The following is a 22,950-nucleotide window of genomic DNA, read 5'->3' on the forward strand; positions in this document are numbered from 1 at the left end:
AACATTTCATCGAAACCAACAGATTTTTGTCGAGCGCATAATTTTTCCACTAAATGCTTTATTTATATGAAGTCAATTGATTAACTGTGCACTCACGTGTCTTCCGCAGGCGGAGCAATTGTGTCCAATCAGCGCTAGAGATTCATTTATTGACAGGAGCATTTGAACTCTGATTGGTTAAAAATCAAAATACTCATCAAGTCCCGCCTCTTTCCGGAAGCTGACAGTCACCTGACTTTTTCTTTTTTCCTTGTTAGCAGCGTCAGTGCTAGCCAACAAAACAACCGTCCCACTTTCTCCCCCTCTTCTACTTCGTCCTCTTTTCTGTTTCTTCTCTCTCTCAAGGAGTTAAAACCACTCCTCGTCCTCCTCCTGCATCATGGACGAGACGAGTCCGCTCGTCTCTCCGCTCCGGGACTCCGGTGACTTCAGCTACTGTCCCACAGAGCCCACCAGCCCCCGGGGCGCGTTTGGAGGCACCCCGGGCTCGGTGGTGCGCATCCCGGCAGGCAGTCCGGGGCGCAGCCGGGAGAGACAGCCGCTCCTGGACCGGGACCGAGGGAACTCGCCGCGGGAGCCGCACAGAAACGAGTTCCCGGAGGATCCCGAGTTCAGGGAGATCATCCGAAAGGCCGAGCGAGCCATAGAGGAGGGGATCTACCCGGAGAGGATCTACCAGGGATCCAGTGGAAGCTATTTTGTCAAAGACTCGCAGGGGGTAAGAGGAGAAGCTGCTGACTAACATGTACAGATTACCACAGTTTGTGTGCTAAGGGTCCCTGCAGCTGTCTCTGTGTTGTGTAAAGTGTGTGTGATGCAATGTGTGCGAGACTGTTTTGAATAAAGTGCTGGTCACTAAGAGGAAAGGCCTCTTATAACTAGCCCGTGATGACTTGGCAAATAGGCTGTAAGGCATGACAACACCCGAGAACCTGCAGGTTAAAGTACTTAACAAACAACCTATAGAAAAAATAAGAACAGAATACATTTTTTTTCTATACATAGGTGGAAAAATATTTTTTGTCCTATCTGACAGTTAACACACAGCAGCAACACTGTCTGAGTTGCCTTAAGTCAAAGGCCACCATAAACTTTGTTATTGTTGAAAGGTTATAATGATCATACAGATTTATTTCCCCTAATTCTCTTTGCTGAAATACAACCAGAACAAACAGTAAATATGTACAGTATATATACAGTATATACAGTATACTGTATATGTACAGTATTAAAAATTACTAAAACAACTTTAGCAGGCTAAAGTTGCAGGTACTTAGCGTGACCTCACTTTCCACTCAGCATGTCTTGAAACTCTCTTGGGCGGACAATATGAGATTTACAATGCTAATCTTCTGGTGTATTTACACCAGGTTGCATTCAAGTCATGTCCAAAGCTCAATATTGATTGTTTGAGCTACCTTTTGTTATGAATGTACGATTCCATGTTTCACACTAAATATTGACTTTAGCCATTTTCTTCTGAATTTGTTTGGTGTTTTAATGCATTGTACATGTTTTCTGTACTCTTTGTTTGCATCTTAACAAAGAGGCGGATAAATAACTTTAAAAGCAAACAAAAAACAGGGTTCTCACAGGCATTAAAAAACTGGAAATCAGGTACTTATTAGAAGAAGTTACCCATTTTCTTAAAAAAAAAAAAAAAAGAGTAAAAAGTATACGAAAATGATCAAAAAATAAGCTAAAAAAGGAACTTGAAAAAAACCCAGCAACAAACATGGAAATTACCTGAAATGCTTAAAAAGTAATAATTCTTTGAATTTGATATGTGTGAAAAACACTGGGCAAGTAGGGTAAGAAAAAAAATTATCATGGGTCCTTGAAAAGTCATGGAAAAGTTTTGAAATTTTGTCCATTAAAATGTAACACCTCAACCAATGTTGTAACACCTTCCAGAGTTTAGGAGGCGTAAGCTTTCCTGGTGATACAAGGAGCCCCCACATGACTCTGTGACTCAACACTGATGACTGCTGACAGCGTGTTCCTGTCCTGATTGTTTGACAGAATGACTTTAATGAAAGCTATATTGACAGCTAGTAACATTTGCTGGCTCACAGCAAAAATACTAAGATATAGATAATACATGACATGTATACATTACATTATTATTGGAAACACAATCAACATTTTCACTCACATTTTAATGTATTTTATATTATTGATCCAGTTGCTTTTCCCTCGCTAAAATTACTGTATCATCATTGTGATTACGGCTGTGCTGGCAGATGTTTAGGTAGCGTGTGAGTAAAGGTCCAGCTGTAACTATGACGACAACAATAACACACATTGACAGGTAAGAAGCGTGTAACCTATTAATTCAGGTAGCCGCTTACTTTTTTCTTGCATTACAAGTCTGAGCAAAGAGCAAAGTCTGAAGTATCTAATCAAACAGAAAACGCTGAGCACACGTTTGATTTGATGTACACTTGTAATCACTTTATTTTTGCAAGGGCTTTTACAAAGAGCTACACATTCAAGACAAATCAGGGAGTCAACACATGGACAGTTATAGAGCATTTCTTTCCCTTAGTCACCCTCCTGACTTTAGTCATGCCAGGTTAATGACGGTAAACTTTGATCAGCACTGCTAGGGCCTACGAGTAAAAGTCTTGAGCAACTGATAGGTGCTGTCCTCCCACCATGTCCCCATCTACAGTGTGTGTTGAGTTTAGCCCATGATCAACAAAGGAAGTGTGTCTTTAACCTTTGTTGCTGGATATTCTCAAATTTCACTTGTTGTATTCAAAGTTTATTCAAGACAAGATAGTCCTAGTATGTGCCACTTTCTACACTCACCCAAAGGCTTACAAAACAGAAAAAAGTATTCAAGACTGTGAGCTTTTTATCCAGTGACCGGCTTCCCTTGTCCCCCACCGCTCCAGTTTCTTTAGTTAGTCACCAGTGTGCTTAGTGGTCATGTGCTAGCTCTCTGTGAGGATATAATTCTCTTCGATGACCAAGTTCCATGTAATCGGTATATGTGTGTGTGTGTGTGTGTGTGTGTCATGCTAGCGTAATGCAACATGTGATTTCTATATACAACTTTAAAGTGACACCACACCCAAAATCTGTCTTTTGGTTATCAAACACTCATCACACTAGAAACACCAGAAACCAGAGAGTTTGTAGTGTCAGTTTTAGCAGAGCACTGTGGTTGTGGGCAACTTCAGTGCATGACAGTGTCATTTTAAAGCATTGTCTGCCTCTCGACTGTCCCGCTGTGTGCTCAGTATGGTTCAGTCATTTTTTCAAGTTTGCAAGGGAAGAAATTGTACTTAAATTTAGATATTTAATTGTCTCACACAGAACAAAACCTTCCTTTTTTTGTCGTTAAATTTTCCTTTCCAAACTCCCTTTGGATTCTGAACCTCCCTGTCGCTCTCTCTTTTCTGATTTTCCAACTCATTTTTCCCCATTCTCCCTCTCTGCACAGAAAATCATTGGAGTGTTCAAACCGAAGAATGAAGAGCCTTATGGACAGCTGAACCCCAAGTGGACCAAGTGGCTCCAGAAACTGTGTTGTCCCTGCTGTTTTGGCCGCGACTGCTTGGTCCTGAACCAGGGTTACCTCTCAGAGGCCGGAGCCAGCCTCGTCGATCAGAAACTGGAGCTCAACATCGTTCCCAGGACCAAAGTAAAGACACACACAGTGCTGCCGCCATATTACAACTGCAACAAACCATTTTGGCAAATAATCCCTCACTTAATCAATCTTTCCCTCTCTAGGTGGTTTACCTGGCCAGTGAAACCTTCAACTACAGTGCCATAGACAGGGTGAAGTCTCGAGGAAAGAGGTTAGCCCTGGAAAAGGTGCCTAAAGTGGGCCAGCGTTTCCACAGGATTGGACTGCCACCCAAGGTAATTATCAATCAAATTCATCTTGTGATCTGGAGCTCTCAGTCAAAAAAACACACTGCTAAGCAACAAAGAGACAAAGTCATTTTGTGTCAAGGGTTTGAGGGGGGATTTTTTCTTTAACTCAGTTCAGCACATTAAGGGTAATGACATTACTATGTTAAAAAAAAAGCCCTCAAGTATCCAGAGAATGCATGTGCTGTTTCTGACACAAAGCCCTCCATCTGTTGCTGCTCCACCAGGTTGGCTCCTTCCAGCTCTTTGTTGACGGTTACAAGGACGCAGATTTCTGGCTGCGGAGGTTTGAAGCAGAGCCTCTACCCGAAAACACCAATCGTCAGCTACAGCTGCAGTTTGAGCGGCTCGTAGTCCTCGATTACATCATCAGGAACACAGGCACGTAGGCACCCTGCACTGTCAGGACGGGGTCATCAGTATTGGCAACATACTCAGCAATGTTAAAGGAGCTCTATGTAACATTTGGGGCATTAATACAGCAGCAAACCAGTATTTGCTTGCTATGGATATTGTGGAGTAATGATGTCCTGAGCAGAGAATGAAGTCACCTCATCTGTGTGTGTGTTGTAATCAGAGCTTCTCCCATCTTTATTGAGCTAGATGGTGTGGCCGGCCATGGCTGTTAGTGCGTGAGCCTCTGTGTTTGTGTCCCACAGGCTAGCTCATGGCTGCCACTCTACGCAGCTCTCCTATGGTAGTTTCAGCTGATAACAGGATAGCAGTGGCCCAAAAACATTGCACCCACTCTTTGGTTACCTCTCAGTTAATACTGTTAACTCTGTCAGCACTGTTGCCTTTATTAGCATTGTTAGTTGCTAGCCGCCAGCTCTGCTACTTCCATGTTAAGAGCCATGAGCAAACAACCCCCGAAACATAAGCCCTCTTACAAAACCCCTTCTTAACACCACCTTTGCATTTTAACACAGAACCAAATGACAGCAGCATCATGCCACTCCTGTATGTGATTTTAGATAGCATGTTGGCATCTGGAAGCAAAACGTGTGATGGGCGTGATGTTAAACACAACAGCATTGGCCTTCCTGTGACTTATAGCATACGGCAGTGCTTTAATAATAACAATGGTAAAACATGACTGTAACAATCATTTACCCTTCCTTTAATATGGCAGCTGATCTCGTCTTCTGCTCAGTGGGTGAAGAGTTTCGGAAACCTCATTATTTTCCCAATTTGCGGACATTTACGGCTGCTGTTCCTCTTCTTTGATTTAGCTGCTAACTACTGCTTGCTGCTTTTTAAATCTTCTGTAGTTGGTCATATGCATAACACACCATTAAAATGTCTCACCTATCCCACCCACAATCCTGTCCTGCCAGCATTACCTTTTACATACACCTCGATTCGGCACTGTTACTACCTCTGTTACCAGCTAAAAGGTGAGACAACTCTGTCCCTCCTTTCCGCAGTCGTACCTTTCATACAAAACAGTGAGGCAGCATAATGGCACGATATTCTTGCTTTAAACAGGCGCTGTGAAGGGGGCTATCGATACGTTCTGGATATTGCGCAGAGTTCCCTTAACTTGGTTAAATTGTTATTCAGATGTTATACACTCAGTTACAGTCTTGAATTCATCCATCAATTTGTGTCTCCTTTCTGTATCCTAGACAGGGGGAATGACAACTGGTTGCTGAAGTATGACTGTCCCATGGACCCTGTTGGGAATAGGGTGAGAACACACAGACACAGTCAGTCTTGATGGTCATCTGATAAATTGCTGAATGACATAGGTGTGTGGTTATTTTTATTTTATAATCTATATGTTTATCTCTGTAGGACACAGACTGGGTGGTAGTAAAAGACCCCATCATCAAGCTGGCAGCTATAGACAACGGCCTAGCCTTCCCCCTCAAACACCCTGATTCCTGGAGAGCCTGTAAGCACCTACACTGACATCGTTTTCAGCCCAGTGAAAGCTGCTATAGCATCTTGTATATACAAAGATACAGTAGATCAGCTATGTATCATTAACTGTCCAGCTCTTCACAAGTCATATCAATAATCATTAAGACACCGTTTCCTTTTCCAATCACCAGACCCGTTCTACTGGGCGTGGCTTACCCAGGCCAAAATTCCTTTCTCCCAGGAAATCAGAGAGCTGGTCCTGCCCAAACTCTCTGACCCAAATTTCATCAAAGACCTGGAGGAGGATTTGTATGAATTATTCAAGGTATGGAGAGACTCAGACTAAGTACTCAGAAAAAAAATTGTGGAGTACAAGAGTGAGGAAACTGAAATGTTCGAAAATTCAAGGTGGTGGATGACTCAGTTCTGTGGCTGTAAACACGTATAACATATGTGTATCCTCTACTGTGTCTCATAGAAAGACCCCGGTTTCGATAGAGGACAGTTTCACAAACAAGTAGCCGTAATGAGGGGGCAGGTGAGTTTTTCTCCTCTCGTTTTTCGGCAGTTTGTCATGCAGCTCCTTGGACAAATCGTATTGCTTTAAAGCACAGTGTTTTTATTTTAATGTACTGTTTTTTTTTTTTAATTCCAAGATCCTGAACCTGTGCCAAGCCCTGAAGGACGGTAAAACACCTCTGCAGTTGGTCCAGATGCCCCCAGTAATTGTTGAAACAGCCAGAGCACCTCAGAGAGCCAACAGTGAGTCCTACACACAGAGTTTCCAGAGCAGAAGACCGTTCTTCACCTGGTGGTAGGAACAAATCAACAAAGAGAAAGTGGAGGAACAGCAGGAAGCTGGAGTGAGGAAAGGAGCATGGAGTGTGGATAAGCAGATGGAGGAAAGGGCAGAATCTGAGAGCGCAGGTTTTTGTCCCAGAAGTAATCATCATCCTCCCCTCCTCTCCTCTCCTCTCCTCACCTCTCCTTCTGGATATTTTGGTTACAGAGTGAGTGAGTGGATAAAGAGATGAGGGCAAAAGAGGAAGAATTTCACAACATATCTTTCCTGTTTGCCTCTGTGCCTTGCTTGAATGTCAGTGAAGAAATAACGCTCAGAGTGATGAAGATTCTGTACCTTCCTGCAAGAAAGATTTTCAGTGAGGTGTCAGACTTTTCTTTTGGACTCCAGGGTGCACGTAATGTGTTGCCCACACACATGCACGCCAGTCATAAGCCTCTCATACTTTGTTTTTTGGATGGGAGGGGTTGCATTCCATGTTTTTTCTTGTTTTACGTCTGCCTTTTAATATTCACCTGCATATTCCCTCCCACACAGTTAAGAGCCTTGGGCTGGTGAAAGCAGTGGTGCCACTGGTGAAGATCAACATATATATTTTTTTTAACAAATAAGAGAAGTGTTCATTGTGGTTAAGTTTTGAAGATTTAGGAACTGGGCTGTCAGTGGTGTGTATGTCTTTAAACAGTAAACACAAGCCATTTGAATTGTTTTCACAGTTACTCAATGCTCCTCCTAACCGTTTAGATTAGGATCTGCAAGTCATCTGGTGTGATGTTGGGAAGCAGAGGCACTTTTGTTATATGATAAGCTGAGAAAAGTATGACTGGCTTCTTCTTGCACTGATGAGTTAAATCATCGGCGAAGAAGACAAACTGATCCTGTCTGCAAGCAGGCAGAGAGGGGCTGGTGAGTTCCCACAGGCTTCTGTTCGTGTCTCGGCCATGTTGATCTCTGTTCACTTTCTGACTCTTGGGGTGGACCTAAAGTAAAACAACAAAGTAACTCCCTGCTGTACTGAACTGACATGAAATGTATTGTTGTGACAATGCACTGTATAATTTGTATGTAATATTTAATGATAGATTATAATTAAAACATATTACATTAATACAGATGACGTGCATTTTTGAAAATGAGAAAAGTCACACAACACAAATATGAAACTTTCAGCCAGACCGTCTTGCTGATGTACACTGGGTATACTTACAGCTGCAGGTCATTTTAGAAATGTTACAGTCTAACAATAATATGCTAACAGTCTATCAACTTATGTCGTTTAAGCTGCTATAATCAGCAGTTTTATATCAACAGTGGATCAAATGACGTCATGTGAAAGGAGTCACTTGTGGTGATGACAGAGAATTATCTCCTCCAGTTCAGCCTAGCTCTACAGAGCATTTCAGCGTCTTTCAGCTCATTGTTTTTAGTTTTATGGTAAAGTTACTTTGTTGGTCCAGTTGAACCATCGCTGTACACTGCGTGCTCAGCACCCATCAGCAAACAGACCCAGTTAGCGACTTGCTGGTGATAATAGTGAAGCATTTAGCAGCTAAAGATACAGATATTCTCATCAAGACCTGGTGGAGACCAAAAAAGAGAGCTAAAAAGAGAGTGATTGATGGACTAAAAATCACGAAGTGGTCGGAAACAAAACGCCCACCTGTTATTGCAGTTTGTAAAAGAATGTGATTGATGGCATACCCCCCCCCCCCCATAACCATTATCTTCTGTTAACACTGTTGCTGTAGTAACCACTGTTTATGGAAATATCCCTCTTAGCTGCTTGCTGCCAGCTGAGCCACCTCCATGTTGAGAACTGTGTGCAGACAACCTCTGAGTCAGACTCTGAATCATAGATATGCTCAGAAATTTATATAACAGCACCTTTAGAAAGTCATAAAAACCATCAAACATCCTTGGATGAAAACAGTCTTTAAGTGCTTTAGATGCAGTGTTAAGACATGCTGTAGTGTTTACCAGGATCTGGAAAGTACAGTACCAACAACCCTGCCAACTCGTTTTAACTGGTGTGCCCTCAAAAATTCATTGTACTTATGTACATGGGAAATTTCATTTCTAGCGTTACACACTCTGGTCAGGGTTCCCATGGTCAGTAAATTCCTGGAAAAGTTATGAAATCAGAAAAACTGTTTTCAAGGCCTGGAGAAGGTTTAGAATTAGTAGAATATTTTGACATATTTTTGAATATACATTGTTTTGGCTACTGTTACACACATATAGATGTCGGGATTTCTGGCCACTGTTTTCGGTCATTGATGCACTTGGACGGGGAAAGCCTCATGATGGGACAAGACTTAGATCAACCTTAATTCATAAAGGTATTCCGTACTTTTGGGTTCAGGCAAGGTCGCAAGAAAATTATTAGACATGTATATAAAATGCACAATTGTTTAACCATAAATAAAATCGTACATATTTGTCAAAATTAAAATCCCATCATACCTCATATTGTATTGACATCTATCAATAGGATCTTCGATTTTCTTTATCCCCAAAAAGGGGGGCACCCTTGATATTCTGTGTCATGAAGGTTCTCGTCTCTGAGAATAAGCAGGTATTCGGAGGAGGGATCGTCTATTACATTGGGCTGTATTTTAAACAACTTAAAGACACGAAAATGGGGTAAAATATAATTAAATATAAATATAAATATAAGTCATGCCTGTTTCTCTGTCCCCTGTGCAGGTATATATTTGAAATTCCTAAAACAGTTGAACTATTCCCAGATTTACCAAAGTTCACTGTTGATTCTTTAAGCTGGACTCTTACATGTAGAGCACATGTTAGCAGGTGGTGCTAACAGTAGGAATACATGATGTCCTTTAAATGTAGGATCAGTCCTGTATTTCATGACTTCAGCTTCCACTACTGTGTGTTGGTTCAAGTTCAGTCTGTTGTTAGTGGAGGATGCGGTGAAGGTAGCGTTCTGTGTGGCTGACACCTTCCTGTCTTGTCAAACCCAACCTCCATGAGGAGGGTTTAAAGGGGTTTGGGTTCTCTGGGATGTCTTCCTCCGTCGCAGGCAGGAGCTCTCCTGAACTGGCTGCTATGTCATCCTCCTCGTCTTCAACACTGTAGACGGATAACGGCTCCTCGATCCTGAAAGACAGATGTGGCTCTGATTTTGCTGAACTCTAACAGGCCCACTGTAGCCCACATATTACACTGAGCACACAGGACATAATAATGCTGCTTTTGATTTGTTAATGCGTGGATTCAGGTTGTGTAAATGATACTTTTTTTATCCTCAAATGAACATGTGACCTGAATGAAACACAACCACCCTTTTCTCAGGAGAGGAGGACCAGCCATTCAGCAACTGAAATAAAGATGTGTGTAGCATGACTTTCCGTGTAACTTAAGATACCTTAACATGTTTTAGAAATTCTCCTGTGAAGTCACGGCATCATGCAGAAGAAGTAGTTATGTGGTTTTGAAACAATAGTATGAACACTGGTGGCTGCGAGGCCGTGCTTAGGCACAGCAGTGCTTTGAGCCTGACATCAGCATGCTAACATGCTCAGTTTTACAGTGTTAAAATGCTGATGTTGAGAGGGTGTAATGTTTACAATTTATAATTTTCTTCTTGAGTTTTAGGTCGCTAACGTTTCTAATTAGAAATAACCAAAGTAAAACTGAGGCTGGTGGGGATGTCTTTAGTTTTGCAGGTATTTGTATACATACTTGACAAATGGAAGTTTGGAAGAAAAGATCAAGTAAAGGATCAATCAAGTTCTTCCTGAGGGGAACATGAAAGTCTGCAACAAATGTCATGGCAAAATGTTGAGATATTTCACACTGAACCAAAGTGTTGGATCAATATTTTGTTAAGTTGGTTCACCATTTTGTTATTACTACACTGCCCCGTAGACTCAGTAGACCCCATTTTCTCATTCAGTGGCGGTTCATTACTCCTCCAACTAATCTAATTTCATCTAAGTGAGGAATGTCGAAAGCAAAGCGTGACAGTTTGTGTGTGTGTGTGTGTGTGTGTGTGAGAGATGGTATGCAAAGAGAGGAGGACACAGTCTTGTGAGGTCATGCTGAGTTTGTTAGGCACATGACAATTTACATGCTGCATTTCAAGGCTCAAGACTCTGAAGTCAAGTTAGACGGGACCTTGAAGGGACCCTTAGGAATACTCAACTTGCTTTGCTTTGGAGCCACTTTGATGACAGGAGGTCAGGGGCCAGTCGCTGCAGCCCCATACATGTTTCTACGATTTTAGGACATTAATAGGATTTTTTTTTTTTACATTTATATGATTTTAGTACGTTTCTGGGATTTTATGAGATTAGGGGCTTAGCTAGGACCTCTGTTGGGGGGTGCATGGGATCCTCTACTGGCACTTTTTTTGCTAAACAAGCTCGATTTGATACTTATGCACTCTGGCATTTATGCAGACTAAAAATACAAAAGCAATTCCCAGTGTGAATCACTTTATGTTAATTGTGAACTAGAAAATGGTTGGGGGGCCATCCAGCACCCTATCAGGGGCCGTATTTGGCCAATGGGCTGCAAGCTGAGTATCATTGTCTTACAAGTTCAAGTGATTGTTGATATGTACATTAAATGACTATAATAAATTACAAAAGAAAAACTACTCGCAGATCCTCTGCAAATAAGATTAAGAAAAGGTTTCACTCCTTTTTCTTTTAACTTCTCATCTACATATCTATTTTCACATCTTTTTACACTCTGCTGGCCTCCTGTCTTTTGGCACCGTCACTTACCTGAGATACCCTGATGCTCGGAGCCACTTGTGGTCTCTGTGTCCCTCTGCTCTGATCCCCGCTTTATTCCTCGCTCGGACTCGGAGCCCCACCAGGGCCTGGGCCAGCCCTGCCTCCTCCTCTCTGTCCTCCCCTTCCTCCTCCTTCTCTTCCATATCTGCATCCATCCCTCGCCACACCAGCTTCGCCCGGTGTTCAGCATCTCTCTCTCCTGCGGTTCTGAACAGCCTGTACAGCTGGTGCAGGTGGACTCCTGTAAAAATATTGGAACATCCAGACTTCCTACTTCGTTGATTGGAAAGTTTCCACTGCACATGCAGGCCGTCCTCAGAGGAGGTGGATTCTGGGGTTTCTGCCATGTTGCGAGGATGCAGAGCTTTCGGGCGGTGATATGAGGAGAGGAGGACTATATCGAGGGGGAAGGTGGCTGACAGGAAGGTAAGCTGAAGGGGAGAAAGGAGAGACACCAAATTGGTCAAACTAATGAGATCACAGCCACAAGCAAAGCTCAGGGCTTCAGCCAGCAGACACTTTTCCATGGCTGCAGCCCAAACACCTAGTTTCCTTTCCTGTCTGATAAAGTCTCAGACAGCAGTCTAGTCAGGTGTAGTCGTTTGTGCCCATATTATTAATTGATAACTTAGCTGACAGTTTTATCAGATTAATAATAAGATTTTTTTATGTGCAATTTGCAATTTTACATATCTCAAGTTGACTTAAATTGCTTTTACTGTCCAACCAACAGTCAAAACCCAAAGAACTTTAAATTATATCATAACAAATAAAGAACACCAGAAAATATTCCCATTTAAGAAGATAAAACTAGTAGATTTATGGCATGTTCGCTTTTAGGAGATACAGTTTGTTTTAACTCGATTTTATATCATAAAAGGGATGGAAACAAGATTTTTGCCCTGGCATAGTCACCTTTTGCCATACGAGTTGCAGAGTAGCTGTAAGAATAAACAAGTATTAAAAACTACAAGTCAACCATGCTTCATATGTTTTTGTTAGTATTTTCATTTTGTATGACATGCAATATGCAATAGCCAATAGCACCAACTCTTCTTTAAATCATTTCCCATTAACATTAACCCTTTGAAACCTGAGTAAATTTTAAAAAACTTGGAAAAAATTTAATCAGCAACTTAACAAGAAATCACCCCCACCCCCTTTCAAAAAATAAATAAATAAATTAATTAATTAAAAACAAAAAGAAATGACCTGGGGGAAAAAAGAGAAAAAGTAATACAATTCTAAATATTAAGTCTAAAATAATTATACATGTAGACTACTGGAAATGTTTCTCTAGTTTTTTTTCATAAGTGTTCTCTCTGCTTGTGAAAGGTGTATAAACGCAGCACACGAAAACTGAGGTCGATCCAGGGTTCAAAGAGTTAATTAACTTACTTCCACACAGTATCCTGGCTGCTGTTGGTTACAGCTGTCTACTATAGCAAGAAAAATACGTGTCCCAACGAACCAAAAGAAAACTTATTTTAAACAATAGAGTATAATGAGAGTGCTTACCTGCCGCTTTGCAGTTTAAATGACGTTTTAATGAGACAAAGTGTAACCATGCACCTGCACCGACAGACAGACAGTCTAATTACTCAGACAGCATCCAGACTGCAACCTTCACGCGCGCTAATGCTGAGCCGACCCACTTCCGACCGGTGCGTCAGTGGCGCGCGGACCCGCGGGGGGAACGGAGGGGAGTAATCAAAGAGTAATCCATCACTGACGTCAGTGCCGAGGAGCTCACCTTAAAAACAACAGGAGCCAATCTGGAAAGAAAGAGGAACAACAAACCAGCGGGAGTCAGCACGTCCAAAACAGAAGGAGACACTACAGGCTCCTGTTATGTCAAACACTGGCTTCAAGCTTTCAGTCAAGCTGAGGGACAGGACACACACAGGGAAAGTCCAAGTGATGTCCCTAATATTTTTAATGTAACTTTAATCCTTCGAAACCTGGAGCGACATTAATGGAGAGACAGTTCAAGTATAACAGAGCTAATGATGAGTGTGCCCTGTAGCCATTAGGACCAGTATCGATCGGGATGCACAGCTGCTGATATTGCATGTTAGCAGCTTTTATAGATCTCTGTTTAAATAAAGAGGCATATCTTCCTTGCGTTGTGAATTTAAACATGTGGATGATGTCTAGAATAGATATTTCTTTAGGCTATAAACATGGACCACCAATGGGCGCCATTGTCCTACCAGCTGTGATAAAGTGAGGACCCATGTCCCAGTTTTTGAGGCCTGTGTGCTGAATGTATTTCTAAACATTCTCACTGCAAATGCTGAATTAAAATGTGAGTTAAATATGGAATTGTAGAGGCAGGGTCTGTTGTGTCCTTTTTAAAATTAATATGATATCATCATTTTTTTTTAGAAAAAGGTTTGAAAACACAGGACAGTCCATGACACTGTGGCTGTGACCTGTTTCTGTGGAAATTAGTGTTTGACCTTTGTGATGCAGAAAGAACTGCCTCACTGCTCTTTCTGGCCAACATCCCTAAATCTATCATTTTAATATGCATCGTCAGTCAGTGCTTTAGAATAGGCCTATATAAAACACAAATATAATGCTTTAAAAACAACCAACATTATAGCTTTACAATTAATCATATAAAATACTTCTTTCTTTAAAAAATGTGTCAAATAAGCAATTCCAAATATCAATATGATAAGGTTAAACAATAATTATTGTGTAAGTTTATCTGATTCACATCCAATGTCCCCAATTCAGACATTTGTCCACAGATTTTATCCTTGAATATACATAGCCTATTTTTTAAAATCTAAATGTCAATTTAGAAACTGTTAGAAACAATAATAATTATTATGCTGACGAAAGAAACTGCCACAGAATTTCATACATCGACACTGAACCCATCAAAGGTTTTTGGTTTTTCCTATAGCCCCTGAAGGCAGCCTCATTAAAATCATACCAATTAACAGGTGTGTCGTAGCTACTTTAAAGCGCGCGTGGATCCTCCTCAAAGTCTTCAGCGGTCATTTATCTTGTCTCAGAAGAAGAAACCAGCCTTTGTCTTACAAACCCAAACATGAGTGGACTTTTTGCCGGACTGCTGAGGGCTCGACGGGCTCCTGCTCCCCGAGCAGGCGTGATGATTCAACAACGAGCGAGTTATATCCACGGCAAACCTCCGAAAGATAACATAGGCCCAGCGGTAAGTTTACAAATGAGTTATCATGGAAAACGTCCTGACTTTAAAGGTTTTAAAATATTCCTAACCATGTTTAACTTTTGGGGGTAACACGGCTCTGTCCTACAGGAATCAATGTTCGTGCTGACGGTGCTGACTCTGGCCGTCCTCGGACCTTCTGGATGGATACTTGCTAACTTGGACCATTACAAATCCCGTGGCTGATGGACCCTGAAAGCATCACTTACACTTGTTGGCCTTTGTTAGAAGTGCCTTTTGAACCTTTTCTTACGTTTTGTTTACAAAATAAAATCTAGTTTCTCAATTTCACCTTGTCAGTTTTTAATTTTTTAATGAATCCCTTGAAACCTGGAGTGACATCACCTTCCTTGTGCTGCTTTCAGATGTCTTTCACAAGGATTTAAGCCTCTGAACCCTTAGCAAATTGGTGCACTTTCTTTCAAAAACATAGGGGAAATGTCACTGAGCAGCTTGGTAAGAAATGTTTGACAAATTGCAAGAAATTAGTGGATCTACAAAATTATGTTTAGAAAGCTTGGGATAAATGTCTAGGGAAAATTGACAAAGCTAGGATAAAAATATAATTACATACAAAATTCTGAGGCCACCTTTAAACTTTGTTAATTTAGCAAGGTAATAGTGATCTTACAGTAGCCTCTTTACTAAAATACAACCAGAACATGCAGGAAATATGTATACAGTATTGAAAATGCAAATATTTCAGAATAAAACAATGTTAACAGTCTAAAGTTAGCTATTTAGTGTGACCTCCGTTTTCACATAGCCTGTCTTGAACTCTCTTGGGCAGACAATATGAGATTTACAGTACTCAAGACATGTCCAAAGCTCAATGTTGATAGTTTGAGCTACCTTTTGTGTATGTTCTCTGTATTCTTCTTCATCTTAATAAAGTTAGAAAGATCCTCAGTACAACTTTGCTGAAACAACAAATAATTGGTGGCCAAGACTTTTGCAAATGACTGTATTTAAAATTGTTACAAAGTAACTATTTGTAAGCACGTTTTCCAGTGTGTAAAGGTTTTAAACATAGTTATTGATTTTCTTTTTGTGGGGGGGGCATGCCCCCCTCAATATTTAGAAAGTACATTTATCCCCCACAATAAAAACACGAAAGTAGCAGAGTAGTCTACTTTTATTTTGACAAAATTCAAGACATTTTACTTAAACTGATGCAGAAAATGCACTAATTGGTGCATAAAGATTTCTGAGAATTAAGGAAATTAAGTTTTTCATGCGCAAAACGTTCTGCTGGAGGATCCCCAAACACCCACTCCATACATGCCCCCCATAAAAAATTACAGGCCTAACCTTGGTTTCAAAGAGTTTACCGGTGCAGTTCAGCCAAAACACCAGCGGGTGTCAGGAGCTGTCAGCGGAAGTAAAACCTCCTCTTTGCATATAAACAGGCTGTGTCGTCACAAGGCATCCATAACTGAGGAATTCTGTTATCCGTCAGGAGTTTATAATCACAAATCGCTGCACGGAGCTAAAGTGCCTTTGAATGCACCATGAAGCCGCAGCTGTCTGTGACCAAGAAGCGTCCGAAAGCAGCCGGAGCTGAGTCCGCTCTGTCTCTGCAGGAGGAGCTTGTTGCAGCGATACACGGAGCGTTTGAGGTGGCTGTGGAGATCGCAGTCCGAGAGGTGACAAAGCTTGTAGGTCAGGCAACAGGAGACGTGTATGAGGAGATGCGACGAGAGAACGAGTCCCTCAAACAAAGACTGCAGAGAGCTGAAGCTCTGCTGGACTCTGCGCGCGTGGAGGAAAGACGTGGCAGCTCTCCTCCTACAAAGCAGCACCCGAATGCCACAAAACGTACACATCAACCGCCTAACGCTAAATTCAATCAAAAAAGCCTCAATCCTAAAGTGGGAAACGTGCACAGTTGCTTGGGGGTCAGAGGTGACGCTTCTCCTGCAGGTCACAGCCGTGCACACCAGCCGCCCCCTGACTCCCTACATGCACCTGAGGAGCAGAGATCAGGCGGTGATGTGAAGACACAGCATGACAGTGATGCTGATGAGAGGGAAGGAAATGATAGATGTGCTGTTGCTTGTGATGCCTTGATTGAAGGTATGTTGTCGTTTTTATTTTCTGTAGGTCAATCAATCAATAAGACTTTAATTGTATAATAATTCTCATATAAACCAAAAGACAAAGTGCTGCATACAATAAAACAAAATCCACCACCCACCCACACACACACACACAAACACACAAGCCAGGAGTATGTGCCATAAGTGAGGAAACACAGGAGGCAGGATGAAACCTGTAGATAGAAACATAAAAATGGATAAAATAACATTTATAACAATAAATAAGTAAATTACTCAGCACAACAGTAGATAAGTAGTAAATGAAAGCATAACAGCACAAAGTAAATACATACATAAGTTAAAATAATAAAATTATACGCCAACCACTAAATCAGTAAATGGATTAAAATGAAAAATGCCAGTAAATAAATAGGATAAATTAAATTAGAAGCCTTTGTTTTCACAAGAGTGCTAAATTGTAGTGACAAACATTTCTTAGATGCAACTGTATGTGTTAGTAACACACAGATCACTTCATTTATTTGTATATTTAAAATTAATATGGATGAGACATCAAAGCCAAACTCAGCAAAGTACTCAGTGTTGGTCCTAGCACATGTGGCACACTAGGCAAGCTTTCCCTCAAAAAAATGGCAGATCTTTCAATGTCAGCTGCCTATTTTACCCTTAGGAAGGTCGGCCAGTGAATATACTTGACATGACATTCACAGGAAATTTACTCAAGTATCTGTTCTTGAAAATTTAAAGAATTTCATTGTATATTTGGTGAATAATAGTCTTATTTCTTATGTTATCTTGCTCATTGTGTGAACCCTTTGATCTTTTTGTTAACAGAAGCCAGTGTAGAGACCTCCCGTGTGTGCGGGGTGAGAGTAGAAAGCGTCAACCAGCCGTGCCGAGACCTGGCATCTCAAGACTGTGACTCACCACCACTTCCCAGCGGGGACGACGAGTCCATTTTAAGGCAGGTTACAGTAAAGCAGGAGAAGCCAGAAGATGAGGGAGAGGATTCGGCTTGCTGTTTAGACTCGATCAAAGTGGAGGATTTTAGCCCGGAGTGTATGTCAGCGGTCCAGTCAGAAATGCTGGAGGAATGGAAACCAGAAGTGCTGGATAATCAGGGCCAAGACTCAAACGCGCCTCTGTCCTGCACCAGGCTGGCTCAGGGTGAGAAAGAAAACAATGAGTATTTCAAACAACCACAAAATATACATTTTCTAGCTAAATAAACTTTCCACATTCTGATATACTGATTGACGTTAATATGCTATATCTTAACATCCTGTGTGCTCGGTGCTTCCCCTCCAAAACAGCTTTTAGACCTCATGGCACTTAACATAAAAGGTATCTATAATAAAGGTGAATTTGATTAAATGGCCATTCAGACTTAATTCAGATGAAGGCCTTTCTATCGATTGCCTTTTTAGTATTTTTAATACTGCAAACAACATCTTATCAGTCAGTTTTCTGAATATCCATGTGAAAGTCAAACTGATGTTGCCAACATTTGGCATCTGGACACATCAGCCTATTTTCAAAACATTTTGAATACCAATACATATAGCTTGAAATGAATATTATTTATATTATTTTATATATTTATCCAAGTATTTCCCAAAACAAATGCACTGCAACTCTATATATTTGCTGTGTATTATTATGGCTGATGAAGCCTATAAAAAGTATGGAAAGGAAAAAAAGATGAAAATATTCAAATTTGGCAAATTCTAAATGCAATAAAGTGAGTAAAACAACTCAAATTCTCTTCACTTTAACCATCCCATGACCACTAACCTCCACAGATCTCGAATCTCTCTCTGCAGAGTTCCCAAACATCTTCCAACTGGCAGAACCAACCTCCATCCCAGAAGCCCCACCACAGGTTTATGGAGTCCACGTGCGGACCAGCCGCAGCCTCGGCCACACCTTCACCAACCTCTATGCCTGCAAGCACTGCGGCCAGACGTTCCACCTGCCCAGTTTGCTGCGGCGGCACTACGGCCAGTGCCAGAAGAAGCTCCAGCAGTGTTATCAGCAACCCATTGATGGAGGCAAGAGGACCAGACTGCAGCTTTATCCACCGGGCTGCAGCCCCTTCCGCTGCACGGAGTGCAACCGAGAGTTCAACCGCATGGAGAATCTCAAGACTCACCTTCGCATCCACACGGGAGAGAGGCCGTACACCTGCTCGGTATGCTCCAAGTGTTTCCGTCACTCTGGGGCGTTGACCAGGCACTTCCGCATCCACACCGGTGAGAAGCCTTACATCTGCGGACAGTGTGGGAAGTCCTTCAGAAACTGTGGGGGGCTTAAATTCCACCAGCGTTCACACAGCAAGCAGCTACAATAGCTGCATTTCTGTTTAATGTGAGATGGAAACAGCTGATATGATGCAATGATTAATATGTTTTAAAGTATAAGTATTATTTAAAAGTTGGATCATTCTTACTGGCTAATATCAGATTTTTTGACACATTAATGGCACACATTCATTGGTCTAACCTTCAAGAAACACTTCACACACCAAATGACCTTTTTTATATCGGTTACTCGCCCCATTTTGCATAGAATTCATGAGGAGAACTTTGCTTTTTCTGTCATGCCTCAAAGGCCAACAAAGAATGCAGAAATGGAGAAAAGTTTTGAGAAATTGAAGTCACGGAGGTCCTTATTTAACAACAGCTAAACCATATAAAACCATCTGACTACAAACTATCACACAACTCGTTCATATAATCAAATGCTCAACACTTCCCCAATAGACAGGCTTTTTGGACAGTGAATCGATCTGAAAGTGAAATTTTTCTCCGTTGAGAAAATCCAAATTTTACTTCACTGAAAACAGTAGCTGCTGGTCTACTGCTGCCTGGATCAGTTATTTTTTGCTATTGTGTGACTTTGCTGAATCTGAACAAACTCTTTAAAACATAGAAATCGCTTAAAAACACAAGCTGATTAAGGCAGTGGTAGACCAGCAGCTCCTGTATTCACCAAGGTAAAATTACTATTTTTGTCAATGGAGTACACAGGAGATAAACTGCACGAGTTGTGTGAGAGTTTATAAACAGATGTTTTGACATAGTTTTGTTATTGTTTGATGCGGACGCCCATGACTTCAATTCATCAAGACTTGTCTCTGTTTTTGGATTCTTGTTCACCGTGGAGGCATGTGAGAAAAACAAAGCTTTCTTCATGAGTTCACCGCAGCACAAGGTGAATTATTGATATACAAAAGGTCATTTGGGGCGTGAAGTTTTTCTTTAGATGAATCTCTGTCTGTAGTGTTCACCCTTCTAACAGGTCTTCCTTTTGAGTTCGTGGGTATTGATTTTAAGAGTTCTCAAACCAACAAGTTTTATCTCAAGTTATTGGAACTGTCAAGTTCATCATATTGGAGTCAGGCCATAAAAGATTCTTTTACTGAAACAAATACAATCATCTGTATTTCAGTGATGTTGTTCTATAAATTGGTGTCCTCATGAGTAAAAAAGGACCAAGCAGAAAGTCATAATATATAGAAACTTTAGCTATGTGACCAGCCACAACTGTGTATGATGGCTCAGTAGTATTTATTAATATAAAGTGTGTTGAACCTTTCAGTGTAATTCTAAGTGCAATTTTTTTCCCAGCTAGCTCTTACGAAAACCAGTTTGGGTTTTTTTTCACAGTCACCTCGTGTTTGGATCTGTTTGTGTGCCCGATGTATCAAGATATGTATTTTGATACATCAGGCACACAAACTACAATGTTCACAATGTGTGGAAATTTTAATTACTTCAATTAAAAGTGTGGACATAGCTCAGTGGACAAAGAATTGTTTTACTGTACCAACATACATACATACTGAGATGTGGCTTTATTATTTGATTTAGTCATTGTTTGAAAATAAAGTACATTTACCAACCTACAGACAGCCGAAGATGCACTCAGGCCCAGAACAACAACAACTGACAGAAGTCAGTCTTTCATGTCAAGTGAGTGAGAATCAGACAGCAAACTGACACCAGAGGAGAAATGACCTGAAGATATTCAGACTGCCAGTAGAGAGAGACAAAGACCACATTTCAATATGTAAACCTGCAAAATCACAATCATGTAATCAAAGACAGTAATTTTAGGGAAATGTTATGTTAATATTAGGGACTGCGCTTTATTTATCAGAATAGGGGTTGGAGATGGTTAGACTTTAAAATAAATACAAAACACAACTGCTTAAAGATGATTGTCCTTCTCCTAAGCCAAATAAAAAAAGCATAACTCCCTCAACTTGTGATCAATTTTTTTCTAACCCTTTGAAACCTGAGCAAAAAAACATTGGAAGAAGACAATGAGCAATGAAAGAAGAAATCACCCAAAAATCAGCTAGAAAGTAGTAAAAAAGTACAAGAAAATTACTTTAAAAAACGACTTAAAATTAGTAAAATAAATAAATAAATTTGAACAAATTAAAATTATTATTAAATTAAATGTTATGTGATGTTGCTCCAGGTTTCAAAGGGTTAAATGCCTCCCTCGTTTTGTACCACCCCCTCCCCTCTCATGGTTTAGTAAGTCCATTAGTAATGCTGGAGGTGGTCTTATTATTATTAAATGACAATGACTCAACTATGCACAATCTGTTCAACACCAAACCAGGAATATTCTGGTGTTGAATTACAACTTCCAGTGCATCATGGGATATTCAGCTCACCTGTAGCACACAAGACATCACTGGCAGTCACAAACAGTGAATCCTGAAATCTGCAGTCCACTTTCTCCTATTCATGCAACAACCACTGAAATATACTGTAAAGACTTTGGCGGGCAAAATAAAAATATGTTAAATACGCTCGGACAATGACAAAATGTGGACTACTCCTGTTTGGCTCGCAGGTAACTTCGACCCTCCCTGACTCACTGAAAATATCTCTCTCAAGTACAAAAACACAAAATGTTTGCATCAGTGTGTAGTCAAGGAAATCAAATAAAAGCCTTTTACTGCTGTACAATGGAGTTACAATTGATGAGGTACTCACAAACTCACTGCAGCTGCTTAACAGTTTAATTAAAGCTTAATGAACTCATTCCAGAGTCCCAGGGGATAGATCTTGTCCTATCACACCTTACCTGTCTGTAGACTTAGTAGACTCAATTTAACCCCTTGTTTCAAGATTAGTAAACTCCAAAGTTCATCCAAGTTTCTGCAGTTGAGTATCTGTAAACACATCTGACCGTGTGTTTACTGACACTTCAGATAACTCTTCAGTGTCTCCATCAATAATACATCTTTATTTCCTGTGTTTTCATCTTTGTGTTAAGGGTTAAAGCTTTATCTCTGTTTCACCTCCCTCTTTGTTACCCCCTGCCTGCATGCTCTAGTGTGTAAACAAAGCTCTAAATTCTTGCAGGAAACACAGCTGTCATCAAATGTCCACCAGCAGCTGCAGGACACAGTTTCTGCCCTACGGAGGAACAACCGCAACAAATGACTTAAGCAGCGCTGAAACTGGTGAGTTTTACTTTGAAATGCAGTGACACTCCAAACAAAACCTTTTTTTCTGACTGTTAAACACTCAACTTTGTAGGATTGAATGGTGGCACTTTAAAGTTCTTATCAAATTGTCATTTTTGCTCAGTAACAATAAGGCCCTATCAAGCACCACCATTATCAAAGTTTCCTTATGCTCAAAAAATTATTTGCTTATTGTCACCTCATCATTTCTCTGTGGTCGCTGTAAAACTTTGTTTATGGTTCATAGCCTGCGTACAAGCAAGATTTTGTGATATCGCAGTTACTTTGAAAGCCAGTCATGATGCAATATGCAACTTGATGTGGAAACTTGACTCCTCCAGTGCACATTCATTTTCAAACAGACATTTTAGGTCTGTTGTTTTAAATTTCAAAATGAAAAAAATATTTGAATAAATGTATCAGATCATTCAACAAGGAGGAGGGAATAGCTTATCCACTTTAATGTCTCTGTTTTTTTATGTCAAAATATAAAGTATCCCATTTTGCAAGTAGCACTTGTAAAAAGTGGTTTCAGAACATATTGTGTTTGAGAGGGAGTTATCTGTTTGATTATTCTTCATTTTTCTCTTCTATATATTGTAGACAGAGAGTTACTGTTTTCAGTATGTATCAAGTTGGGAGTTAAGGATGATTCAGTAAATTGTTTCAGATTGCAGATTTTTAGAAAGCGTTCCATTTAAACAATACTCACACCCCCTACATGTAATTTAAACTTTTTTTTAAACAAGGTAAGAACAAACAAATAAACAAAAAAAAACATATCATTTACAAAATATTGTAAGCAGAATATTTTAACCAGATTTATCTTTTTATTTTGCACATATTTGTGAATGTTCGGGGGATGGAAGGGG

At 40.6% G+C, this 22,950-nt stretch overlaps 3 protein-coding genes across 3 annotated transcripts; 2 read left to right on the top strand and 1 right to left on the bottom strand.

Moving 5' to 3' along the window:
* The first annotated feature begins 58 nt into the window (after positions 1 to 58).
* On the top strand, positions 59 to 7,668 carry pi4k2a (phosphatidylinositol 4-kinase type 2 alpha). Its single transcript, XM_042485044.1, has 9 exons — positions 59 to 718; positions 3,452 to 3,652; positions 3,745 to 3,876; positions 4,116 to 4,269; positions 5,517 to 5,578; positions 5,686 to 5,785; positions 5,946 to 6,079; positions 6,233 to 6,292; positions 6,411 to 7,668. Exons 1-9 carry the CDS (start codon positions 380 to 382, stop codon positions 6,570 to 6,572), a joined length of 1,344 nt encoding a protein of 447 aa, XP_042340978.1. The 5' UTR covers positions 59 to 379; the 3' UTR covers positions 6,573 to 7,668.
* Positions 7,669 to 11,240: 3,572 nt separating this feature from the next.
* Positions 11,241 to 12,930, bottom strand: avpi1 (arginine vasopressin induced 1). The gene is made up of 2 exons (XM_042484447.1): positions 12,841 to 12,930; positions 11,241 to 11,753 (listed from the first exon to the last, which is right to left on the bottom strand). Exon 2 carries the CDS (start codon positions 11,667 to 11,669, stop codon positions 11,307 to 11,309), a length of 363 nt encoding a protein of 120 aa, XP_042340381.1. The 5' UTR covers positions 11,670 to 11,753; positions 12,841 to 12,930; the 3' UTR covers positions 11,241 to 11,306.
* Positions 12,931 to 15,959: 3,029 nt separating this feature from the next.
* Positions 15,960 to 19,002, top strand: si:ch211-284e13.5 (uncharacterized protein LOC793850 homolog). The gene is made up of 3 exons (XM_042485697.1): positions 15,960 to 16,603; positions 17,422 to 17,754; positions 18,411 to 19,002. Exons 1-3 carry the CDS (start codon positions 16,039 to 16,041, stop codon positions 18,935 to 18,937), a joined length of 1,425 nt encoding a protein of 474 aa, XP_042341631.1. The 5' UTR covers positions 15,960 to 16,038; the 3' UTR covers positions 18,938 to 19,002.
* The last annotated feature ends 3,948 nt before the right edge of the window (positions 19,003 to 22,950 follow it).

This window comes from Plectropomus leopardus, chromosome 4, assembly GCF_008729295.1.
Source record: "Plectropomus leopardus isolate mb chromosome 4, YSFRI_Pleo_2.0, whole genome shotgun sequence".
Taxonomy (NCBI): domain Eukaryota; kingdom Metazoa; phylum Chordata; class Actinopteri; order Perciformes; family Serranidae; genus Plectropomus; species Plectropomus leopardus.

Coding starts and splice junctions, on each gene's coding strand:
- pi4k2a (XM_042485044.1), top strand. CDS start 380: ATGGACGAGACGAGTCCGCTCGTCTCTCCGCTCCGGGACTCCGGTGAC. Junction 5,579..5,685: donor TGGACCCTGTTGGGAATAGG/GTGAGAACACAC, acceptor TTATCTCTGTAG/GACACAGACTGGGTGGTAGT. Junction 6,293..6,410: donor TAGCCGTAATGAGGGGGCAG/GTGAGTTTTTCT, acceptor TTTAATTCCAAG/ATCCTGAACCTGTGCCAAGC.
- avpi1 (XM_042484447.1), bottom strand. CDS start 11,669: ATGGCAGAAACCCCAGAATCCACCTCCTCTGAGGACGGCCTGCATGTG.
- si:ch211-284e13.5 (XM_042485697.1), top strand. CDS start 16,039: ATGAAGCCGCAGCTGTCTGTGACCAAGAAGCGTCCGAAAGCAGCCGGA. Junction 16,604..17,421: donor TTGTGATGCCTTGATTGAAG/GTATGTTGTCGT, acceptor TTTTGTTAACAG/AAGCCAGTGTAGAGACCTCC. Junction 17,755..18,410: donor CTGCACCAGGCTGGCTCAGG/GTGAGAAAGAAA, acceptor CTCTCTCTGCAG/AGTTCCCAAACATCTTCCAA.